The following is an 11,354-nucleotide window of genomic DNA, read 5'->3' as shown; positions in this document are numbered from 1 at the left end:
AAAATGGCGCACCTTATAATCTAAATTGTTTGATACCATAAACTATCAAGTACTGTAAATAAAACTAAGGAAACCTAATAATCTAAATTGTACGTAAAATTTGGTAATTATATAAAGTAAGAAAAATTTGGGGTTTATCATCATTAATTTTCCGGATATGTCAAATAATAGCGTGTGTTAGACATATATTTTTGGATCTGTTTTACACTCAATACGATTTTAAACGAGACTTGCTACAATAAAAATTAACATCCATGTGAAAAAGCACGTCCCGGTAAGAATTAGAAAATTGGCTGTAAATACAGATTATCTAACTGATCCATCAATGCTATCAATAGCAAATTCATCCACCAGCCTCAGTTTTTCAAGAATAAACTTCTCTTGCTTTGCATATTCGGTATCCGGATTTTCTGAAAAATTCGAATGCAGGGCATTCCCTACACTGTCGACAATAGCTGAAGTAGTCATGGACGTCTCGATGCATAATATAGCCGTGATGGCATCCAATCGAGTCACCTCATTCCTAAACATGAGCCTTGCATGAGCCTGAGCTAGCCTGATCAAACTTTCCAGCATTCTTACCGTTATTCTTGCAGCATTTTGAGTACCGCATCTTCTTTGCAGCTGATAATAACTTGAGATCACTCTTTCAGCTTCTTTTGTCAGAACTGGCTTAAAGTACCCTTTCACAAAATTAATATACTTCTTTAACATAGTAAGTGACCAAGAACTTGTTAAATCCTCAGCATTTTCTACTTTTTGGTGTTCCTCCTCTGCGAGAATATGGGACGATACAACTTTATCCCACTCAGGATTTTTTGTATCCAATAAGACGAGAACTATGTCAAACCGGCTCAGTAAGGGACCTGAGAGAGTTGTGTTGACTGATAAAGGTTGGTTCGGATCATATTGCCCTTTAGGGTTTGTAGCTCCAAAGACTATTGTCCGCGTACTAAGAGTGGTCACTAGACCGGCTTTTGCAATGCTAATTGTTTGTTGCTCCATGGCTTCGTGTATTGTAGCTCGGTCATGTTCCCTCATGCTATCAAACTCATCGATGCAACAAAGCCCACCATCAGCTAAAACTAGTGCACCGGCTTCCAGCATCCATTCACCGCCATCTTTTACAGCAGTGACAGTCAAACCGGCACTTGTGGACCCCAATCCAGTGGTAATAACAGCTCTATTACTCAACTTAGCAGCAAACTTCAAGAATTGGGATTTTCCTGTACCGGGATCACCTACCAGAAGCAAATGGGATTCTCCCCTTATCTTTGTCCCTGAATTATCGACATGCTGTACACCTCCGATTAGGGTTAATGCTACTGCCAATTTGACAGTGAAAAGGCCAAATACCTGGGGACATATACCTTTCAGAATAGCGTTCCTCCCTTCTAAGGGGGTGTCCTTGAATTTTTCCCAGAATTTCTTGAATTTAATGACGATGTCATCAGGAATGTCTAGGTCAGATTTTAGTTCATTGGTCCACCTGACATGATTGGCAACCAGAACAGGGTCGAGATCACATCTGACGTCTTTCAAATCCGGTGACCACTTTGCAGTCAAAACACCGGTGACAATGACATCATCCCCAGCCTTAACCATGTCAACTAGGTCGTTTTGCAAGATGACGCGAATAGAACGAGGGATAGCTCCAACACCGAGAAGTTGGGCACTCTCTTGGATCTTGATATCTTGGTAATCGTGGTATTTTGTGCTGTTTTCAACCGGCACAAATTTGTTGCCTTCACATTCATAGGACCGATCTGATAGGCAAGCTAATGGCGGCTTTATCATGTTCCCGGTTTCTAATTCAGGGTAGACGGGAAACACGTACTTGCATTTTTTACATTCGTATTTCCTTTCCCCTTCAATAGTCTTAATTCCACCGGATCTTATGACAGTTCCTTTGAGAGTTAGAAGGATGTTTCTATGCTTCACCCGCACCTTCCCAATGCTAGGATAAGATTCTACATGCACAACCAAAATAGTGACCACGCAAACAAGTTCAGAAAGCTTACGACTTACCATAAAACATTGCAGACCACCATTTCAGAAACCATTTTATCCGTTTAACTAAACCATGCATTACTTGACTCAAACTAGGCTTGATAGCTCGGAGAAACTCCCTTTACAATCACAGACGTCATGATTCTGATTGAATGCGACTGACAGTACAAAAACCTTTTCTTTTCACTTGATTCCAGTAATCACAACAATGCATTGAAATTGGAGCAACATGAATGAATCAAAATGGTTAAAGTAAGGCGGTAAGCATCTGTGCTTCTTATTTACAGTAAAGTAGCAAAAACTCATCGCATTTCTCATCAAGGATGTACCAAAATTTAAAATTTCACAAGCAGAATGTTGTTAAATGCAATCTATGATGACAAATTCAACCAGTTGCACAGTGTCAAAATCCCGAAATTGCAGGATAAGCAAAACATACCAGGAGATTCCAGGGGAGAGCCTAATATATTAACACGAACATGAACATTGTCCTTGATAATCGCAACTGAACCGGCCTCACATTCCTTTGTAATCAACCTCTATACACAAAGCCAACAAAAACCAGTTCATAAAACCACATAATCTTTCTTCCTAAAACAGTAAACCTTAGAATACCAAACCATACAGCATTTTCTAACTAATTATATACTCCCTCTATCCCGGTCATTTGTTGCCCTTTTCCACATTGGGGTGTCTCAGTGAGTTGTGATAGATGAACCAACTCAACCAAAACCTTAAGGTGATGGTTGAGGCCCAGCTATTATAAATATTCCTATTAAGTTGTTGTCCTTTCTATTTTAAGAATGAACTTGATGAACAATTTGATCATTCACACTCAATTTGTTCCACTTGTCATTTAGTAATTGGTCCTTTCCTTTTTCCTTGGTCTTTGTGCCAAAAACAAAGGACAACAATTGACCGGGATGGAGGGAGTACTCAATTACACATACAAAAAGCTCATAACTTTCATGGTTATGAGCAGAAAGCCAACAAACCCAGTTCATAAAACTTCCCTAATTACATACCCAGATAACTTAATTCATTAATTGCATACCCAGACATACCTAAAAAATCGATCAGTCTTAGGTAAGACGGTTTTACACAAAGATAACCTAAAACGGATCCAATTACAAGAAAATCCTGCCCATATTACTAAAATTAGTTATCTAAGATCCTGTTTAACAAAATATTTGTGTAAGGCCGCCTCAATTACACATAAAAAAAGCTCAAATTTTCATGATTTTTCCCAAAATTAATACAAATTGAGTAAACAATACCTGAGCAGAAATAGCAGCATAATCAAATTTTGGCAAATAAGAAGAGGGTTCAGAATAAACAAGCATAGCAATACTTGGATGATCATTCATAAGCTCAGCGAAACTGCAAAAGAAAAAAAAAAGGGGAAAACATTGTTATAAACTCGTAACACCAATTCTCGTTTAAAACCGTCTTAACTTACAACACGGCTCACACAATCGATTAAAATAGAGGAAATTACTCAATAAAAAGAGGGTAATGAAGACGAGAATCAGGAGATAAAACGATGGAATGAAGTTGGTCGGAGTAATTGTCGACTAAAAATGAGACCATGTTTCTGTATGTTCCATCGTCGGAGGACGAGGTTGTCTCCGTCAAGAACATTTTTGAAAGTTGGGATTTTTTTGGAGGGAGTTATGAGATTAAGCGGGAAACTCCAGACCCGCTTCTTCTGTCTCGGTCATTTATTTCTCAAAGAATTGATTGGACGGAGACTGAGGAAGTAATATTGTAAGTTCGTAACACAAATTATTGTATCGTTGCAGTTCTTTTTGGGATTAAGGCTCTGATGTTGTTGTTGTTGTTGCAGTTCTTTTTGGAACCCAGGTGGCGACTTTCTGATGAGTGGAATAAGTGGGTCAAGATAAATAAAATGTAATTAAGGCTTTATTTGGTAAACTAGCTGAAAAGTTAAAAATATGATCACCTTATTGAAAACTGAAAAATTAACTAAAACCTGAAAAAGTAATTGATAAGGTAACTCAAAATTGGGAGCTATTAAAGTAACCGATTATATAAAAAATGTTTGGTAAACTAGCTGAAAAGATAGATGATTTTTGGTAAATGACGTAAAAGAATATGATAATGAAATGATTTAATATTATAGATTGAAGGGATAAAAAATGAAAAATAACTTATTTTAGGTACCTGAAATCTTAAATATTAGGTAACATTTCATTTCAGGTAGCTTATTTGTACAAATAAGTTATTTGTCAAACACTTGCAAACAAATTAGGTAACTGAAATTTTGGTCAAACAAGCTACTTTGGTCAAATAAGCTACCTGAAGTGTCGTACTAAACAGAACTTAAGTGCCAAAATGTTGTTGATCCAATTAATTTGACCTTCTGCATAGGTATGGACCGATGGTCTTATATCAACTTGTAAAGTATTGTTCTAATCTAGCTAGAAGTCACGAGTTCAAACTCTGGGCGATTTTAATGCTAATGGGATTCGAACACAGGTCATGACTTATGAGTATCACTGTCATGACTTTAGCAATTAACCTGGTTGACATTTGCGAGTGTTAAAACTCATGAGGTACAACTTTACCACCATAATGGTCCTACCCAACTCGAATTCGACTAAACTTGACGGTATACACCGGGATAAATTATTGCCATGTTGCACACTTTACAACGGTCTTACGGTATAATTTGTGTTCTTATAAAGATCTGCTCATAGCTCCTTCATACTATGTACTTTTATAGTAGATACAACGTAAATCCTGTATTTACTAAGAGAATAAGAAAAGTGAAATTTTTCCGCCTAAAACATATTAAGCTAAAAGTTGGTTTAATTTGTTTGGACGGTAATCTAGATATATGTCGGGCCTAACATATAATCCTTGTGCATCACAATATTTTCTCAAAATTTGGTACTTTTATCGTTGACATAATACATGTACTTAGATAGTTATATTATTATTATCATATTTGTCTTATATATGTGTCTTAAGTATCTTAAGTATCTTAATCCTCTCTTTACTAAGAGAAACAACGTCTCTAAGAGTTTTCCCTCCAAAATGAACCTACCTAAATTAGAAAAGAAGTAAAACTTTCTTTTATTAAAATATAATCTTATAATTAAACTCTAATATTTTCATTAAACTCAAACTTATGATTTTTTTTATGTTAAAATTAAATTAAATTTGTATAAAATTATAAATTGTTAAATTTTCCAATTATGCAATAATTATTATTATAGAAAATAAACTAACACATACATTAGCTTCCTGAAAAAAAAAAGTCATTAAAATAATTTTGTTCCGACACCCTCAAATGTTGGTTTACGGCATACCGACACCCCCAAATGTCTTCCGTTGCTACTCAAATTTTCCGTTGCCGCTTTATCTGACCCGAGGAACTTTCTGTCTGATTTCCGGAGTATTTTGTTCCGGGACCCAAGAATCCCGAAAAACCGTGTATTATACACTTCAACTTCAGCCGTTCGGGAGGTCGTAACTCTTACCGGACCCTGTTTCATTTTCTCTCGGTTTTCTATCACGCGTCTAAGGTCATTTCGGGAGTTAACCTATTCGATTTCAGCCTCGGATAACGAGTATTGATACATTTTTTCACGATTATCCGAGGTTCGACAAATGCTGGTTTATGGCATACCAGCAACCCCAAATGTCTTCCGTTCCTACTCAAATTTTGCGTGGCCGCTTTATCTTACACGAGCAACTTTCTATGTGATTTCCGGAGAATTTTGTACCGGGACTCTAGAAGCCCGAAAAAACGTGTATTATACACACTTCAATTTGAGCAGTTCGGGAGGTCGTACCGGATCCAGTTTATTTTTCTCTCGGTTTTTCTATCACGCGTCCGAGGTCATTTCAGGAGTTAACCTATTCGATTCAGCCTCTAATAACGAATTTAATCCATTTTTCACGATTATCCAAGGTTCGACGAATGTTGGTTTATGGCATACCGCCACCCCCAAATGTCTTCTGTTGCTACTCAAATTTTGCGTGACCGCTTTATCTGACCTGAGAAATTTTCTATGTGATTTCCGGAGAATTTTCTTCCGGGACCCCGGAATCTTGAAAAACCGTGTATTATATACACTTCAATTTGAGCCGTTCGGGAGGTCGTACCGGACCCAGTTTCTTTTTTCTCCCGGTTTTTCTATCACACGTCCGAGGTCATTTCAACAGTTAATCTATTCGATTCAGTCTTTAATAACGAGCATTAAACGAGCATTAATCCATTTTTCACGATTATCCGAAGTTCGACGAATGCTTGTTTATGGCATACCGGTACCCCCAAAAGTCTTCCATTGCTACTCAAATTTTGCGTGGCCACTTTTTCTAACCCGAGGAACTTTCTATATGATTTCCGGAGGAACTTTCTTCAATTTGAGACGTTCGGGAGGTCATACCGGACCCAGTTTATTTTTCTACCGGTGTTTCTATCACGCGTCCGAGATCATTTCAGAAGTTAACCTATTCGATTCAGCCTCTAATAACGAGCATTAAACGAGGATTAATCCATTTTTCACGATTATCCGAGGTTCGTCGAATGCTGGTTTATGGCATAACGACACCCCCAAATGTCTTCCGTTGCTACTCAAATTTTACGTGGCCGCTTTATCTGACCCGAGGAACTTTCTATATATATTCCGGAGAATTTTGTTCCAGGATTCTAATCCCGAAAAATCGGGTATTATACACACTTCAATTTTTGACGTTCGTGAGGTCGTACCGGACCCAGTTTATCTTTCTCCCTGTTTTCTATCACGCGTCCGAGGTCATTTCAGGATTTAACCTATTCGATTCAGCCTCCAATAACGAGCATTAATCCATTTTTCACGATTATCCGAGGTTCGACGAATGCTGGTTTATGGCATACCGGCACCCCCAAATATCTTCCGTTGATACTCAAATTTTGCGCGGGCGCTTTATCTGAACCGAGGAACTTTGTATGTGATTTCCGGAGAATTTTGTTACGGGACCCTGGAATCCCGAAAAACCGTGTATTAATTTGAGCCGTTCGGGAACTCGTACCGGACCCAGTTTCTTTTTCTCCCGATTTTTTTTATCACGCGTCCGAGGTCATTTCAGAAGTTAACCTATTCGATTCAGCCTCTAATAACGAGCATTAAACGAGCATTAATTCATTTTCACGATTATCCGAGGTTCGACGAATGCTGCTTTATGGCATACCGGCACCCCCAAATGTCTTCCGTTGCTACACAAATTTTGCGTGGCCCCTATATCTGACCCGAGGAACTTTCTATGTGATTTCCGGAGAATTTAGTTCCGGGACTCTCGAATCCCGAAAACCCGTGTATTATACACTTTAATTTGAGCCGTTAGGTAGATCGTACCGGACCCAGTTTTTTTTTTCTTCCGGTTTTTCTATCACGTGTCCGAGGTCATTTCTGGAGTTAACCTATTTGATTCAACCTCTAATAACGAGCATTAAACGACCATTAATCCATTTTTCACGATTATCCGAGGTTCGACGAATGTTTGTTTATGGCATACCGCCACTCCCAAATGTCTTCCGTTGCTACTCAAATTTTGCATGGCCGGTTTATCTGACTCGAGGAACTTTCTATGTGATTTCAAGAGAATTTTGTTCCGGAACCGTGGAATCCCAAAAAACCGTGTATTATACACTTCAATTTGAGTCGTTCGGGATGTCGTACCGGACCTAGTTTCTTTTTATACCGGTTTTTCTATCACGTGCCCGAGGTCATTTCAGGAGTTAACCTATTCGATTCAACTTCTAATAACGAGCATTAATCCATTTTTCACGATTATCCGAGGTTCGACGAATGCTGGTTTATGGCATACCGGCACCCCCAAATGTCTTCCGTTGCTACTCAAATTTTGCGTGACCGCTTTATCTGACCCGAGGAACATTATATGTGATTTTCGGAGAATTTTGTTCCGGGACTCGGAAATCCCGAAAAACCGTGTATTATACATTTCAATTTGAGCCGTTTGGGAGGTGGTACCGGACCCTGTTTCTTTTTATGCCTATTTTTCAATCACGCGTCCGAGGTCATTTCAGGAGTTAACCTATTCGATTCAGCCTCTAATAACGAGCATTAATCCATTTTTCACGATTATCCGAGGTTCGACGAGTGCTGGTTTATGGCATACCGGCACCCTCAAATGTATTCCGTTACTATTCAAATTTTGCGTGGCCGCTTTATCTGACCCGGGGAAATTTTTATGTGATTTTCGGAAAATTTTGTTCCGGGACCCTGGAATCCCGAAAAACCATGTATTATACACTTCAATTTGAGCCGTTCGGGAGGTTGTACCGGACCCAGTTTCTTTTTCTCCCGATTTTTCTATCACGTGTCCGAGGTCATTTCAGAAGTTAACCTATTCGATTCTGCCTCTAATAACGAGCATTAAATGAGCATTAATCCATTTTTCACGATAATCTGAGATTCGACGAATGCTGGTTTATGGCATACTGGCACCCCCAAATGTCTTCCGTTACTACTGAAATTTTGTGTGGCCGCTTTATCTGACCCGAGGAACTTTCTATGTCATTTCCGGAAATTTTTTTCCGGGACCCTGGAATCCCGAAAAACCGTGTATTATACACTTCAGTTTGAGCCGTTTGGGAGGTCGTACCGGACCCAGTTTCTTTTTATCCCGGTTTTTCTATCACGCGTTCGAAGTCATTTCAGGAGTTAACCTATTCGATTAAGCCTCTAATAATGAGCATTAAACGATCATTAATCCATTTTTCACGATTATCCGAGGTTCGACGAATGTGGTTTATGGCATACCGGCACCCTCAAATGTCTTCCGTTACTACACAAATTTTGCGTGGCCGCTTTATTTGACTCGAGGAACTTTTTATGTGATTTTCGGAGAATTTTGTTCCGGGACCCTGGAATCCCGAAAAACCGTGTATTATACACTTCAATTTGAGCCGTTCCGGAGGTCGTACCGGACCCAGTTTCTTTTTCTCCCGATTTTTCTATCACGCGTCCGAGGTCATTTCAGGAGTTAACCTATTCGATTCTGCCTCTAATAACGAGCATTAAACGAGCATTAATCGATTTTTCACGATTATCTGAGATTCGACGAATGCTGGTTTATGGCATACCGGCACCCCCAAATGTCTTCCGTTGCTACTCAAAGTTGCTACTCAAATTTTGCGTGGTCGCTTTATCTGACCCGAGGAACTTCCTATGTCATTTCCGGAAAATTTTGTTCAGGGACCCTGGAATCCCGAAAAACCGTGTATTATACACTTCAATTTGAGCAGTTCGGGATGTCTTACCGGGTCGAGTTTCTTTTTCTCCCGATTTTTCTATCACGTATCCAAGGTCATTTAAGAAGTTAATCTATTCGATTCAGCCTCTAATAACGAGTATTAATCCATATTTCACGATTATCCGAGGTTCGACGAATACTGGTTTATGGCATACCGGTACCCCCAAATGTCTTCCGTTGGTACTCAAATTTTGCGTGGCCGCTTTATCTGACCCGAGGAACTTTCTATGTGATTTCCGGAGAATTTTTTTCCGGGATCCTGGAATCCCGAAAAACCATGTATTATACACTTCAGTTTGAGCCGTTTGGGAGGTCGTACCGGTCCCAGTTTCTTTTAATCCCGGTTTTTCTATCACGCGTCCGACGTCATTTCAGAAGTTAACCTATTCGATTCAGCCTCTAATAACGAGCATTAAACGAGCATTAATCCATTTTTCACGATTATCCGAGGTTCGACGAATGCTGGTTTATGGCATACCGGCACCCTTAAATGTCTTCCGTTACTACTCAAATTTTGCGTGGCCGCTTTATCTGACTCGGGGAACTTTTTATGTGATTTTCGGAGAATTTTGTTCCGGGACCCTGGAATCCCGAAAAACCATGTATTATTATACACTTCAATTTGAGCCGTTCGGGAGGTCGTACCGGACCCAGTTTATTTTTCTCCCGATTTTTCTATCACGTATCCAAGGTCAGTTAAGGAGTTAACCTATTCGATTCAGCCTCTAATAACGAGCATTAATCCATATTTCACGATTATCCAAGGTTCGACGAATGCTGGTTTATGGCATACCGGTACCCCCAAATGTCTTCCGTTGCTACTCAAATTTTGCGTGGCCGCTTTTTCTGACCCGAGGAACTTTCTATGTGATTTCCGTAGAATTTTTTTCCGGGACCCTGGAATCCCGAAAAGCCGTGTATTATACACTTAAGTTTGAGCCGTTTGGGAGGTCGTACCGGACCCAGTTTTTTTTTATCCCGGTTTTTCTATCACGCGTCCGAGGTCATTTCAGGAGTTAACCTATTCGATTCAGCCTCTAATAATGAGCATTAAACGAGCATTAATCCATTTTTCACGATTATCCGAGGTTCGACGAATGCTGGTTTATGGCATACCGGCACCCTCAAATGTCTTCCGTTACTACTCAAATTATGTGTGGCCGCTTTATCTGACTCGAAGAACTTTTTATGTGATTTTCGGAGAATTTTGTTCCGGGACCCTGGAATCCCGAAAAACCGTGTATTATACATTTCAATTTGAGCCGTTCGGGAGGTCGTACCGGACCCAGTTTCTTTTTCTCCCGATTTTTCTATCACGCCTCCGAGGTCATATCAGGAGTTAACCTATTCGATTCTGCTTCTAATAACGAGCATTAAACGAGCATTAATCCATTTTTCACGATTATCTGAGATTCGACGAATGATGGTTTATGGCATACCGGCACCCCCAAATGTCTTCCGTTGCAACTCAAATTTTGCGTGGCCTCTTTATCTGACCCGAGGTACTTTCTATGTCATTTCCGGAAAATTTTGTCCCGGGACCCTGGAATCCCGAAAAACCATGTATTATACACTTCAATTTGAGCAGTTCGGGAGGTCGTACCGGGCCTAGTTTCTTTTTCTCCCGATTTTTCTATCACGTATCCAAGGTCATTTAAGGAGTTAACCTATTCGATTCAGCCTCTAATAACGAGCATTAATCCATATTTCACGATTATCCGAGGTTCGACGAATGTTGGTTTATGGCATACCGGTACCCCCAAATGTCTTCCGTTGGTACTCAAATTTTGCGTGGCCGCTTTATCTAACCCGAGGAACTTTCAATGTGATTTCCGGAGAATTTTTTTCCGGGATCCTGGAATCCCGAAAAACCGTGTTTTATACACTTCAGTTTGAGCCGTTTGGGAGGTCGTACCGGACCCAGTTTCTTTTTATCCCGGTTTTTCTATCACGCGTCCGAGGTCATTTCAGGATTTAACCTATTCGATTCAGCCTCTAATAATGAGCATTAAACGATCATTAATCCATTTTTCACGATTATCCGAGGTTCGACGAAT

The 11,354-nt window shown here is 39.6% G+C and overlaps 1 protein-coding gene across 1 annotated transcript; it reads right to left on the bottom strand.

Annotated features, from left to right (window-relative positions):
• Positions 1-155: 155 nt before the first annotated feature.
• LOC141610561 (putative DNA helicase MCM9) lies at positions 156-3,756 on the bottom strand. Its single transcript, XM_074428698.1, has 4 exons — positions 3,509-3,756; positions 3,288-3,390; positions 2,450-2,549; positions 156-1,970 (listed from the first exon to the last, which is right to left on the bottom strand). The coding sequence occupies exons 1-4, from the start codon at positions 3,649-3,651 to the stop codon at positions 307-309; spliced, it is 2,010 nt and encodes a 669-aa protein (XP_074284799.1). The 5' UTR covers positions 3,652-3,756; the 3' UTR covers positions 156-306.
• Between the last annotated feature and the right edge of the window lie 7,598 nt (positions 3,757-11,354).

This window comes from Silene latifolia, chromosome 11 (assembly GCF_048544455.1).
Source record: "Silene latifolia isolate original U9 population chromosome 11, ASM4854445v1, whole genome shotgun sequence".
In the NCBI taxonomy this organism is placed as follows: domain Eukaryota; kingdom Viridiplantae; phylum Streptophyta; class Magnoliopsida; order Caryophyllales; family Caryophyllaceae; genus Silene; species Silene latifolia.
The sequence above is the reverse complement of the archived record's forward strand: the minus strand, read 5'-3'. Positions and strand labels throughout refer to the sequence as shown.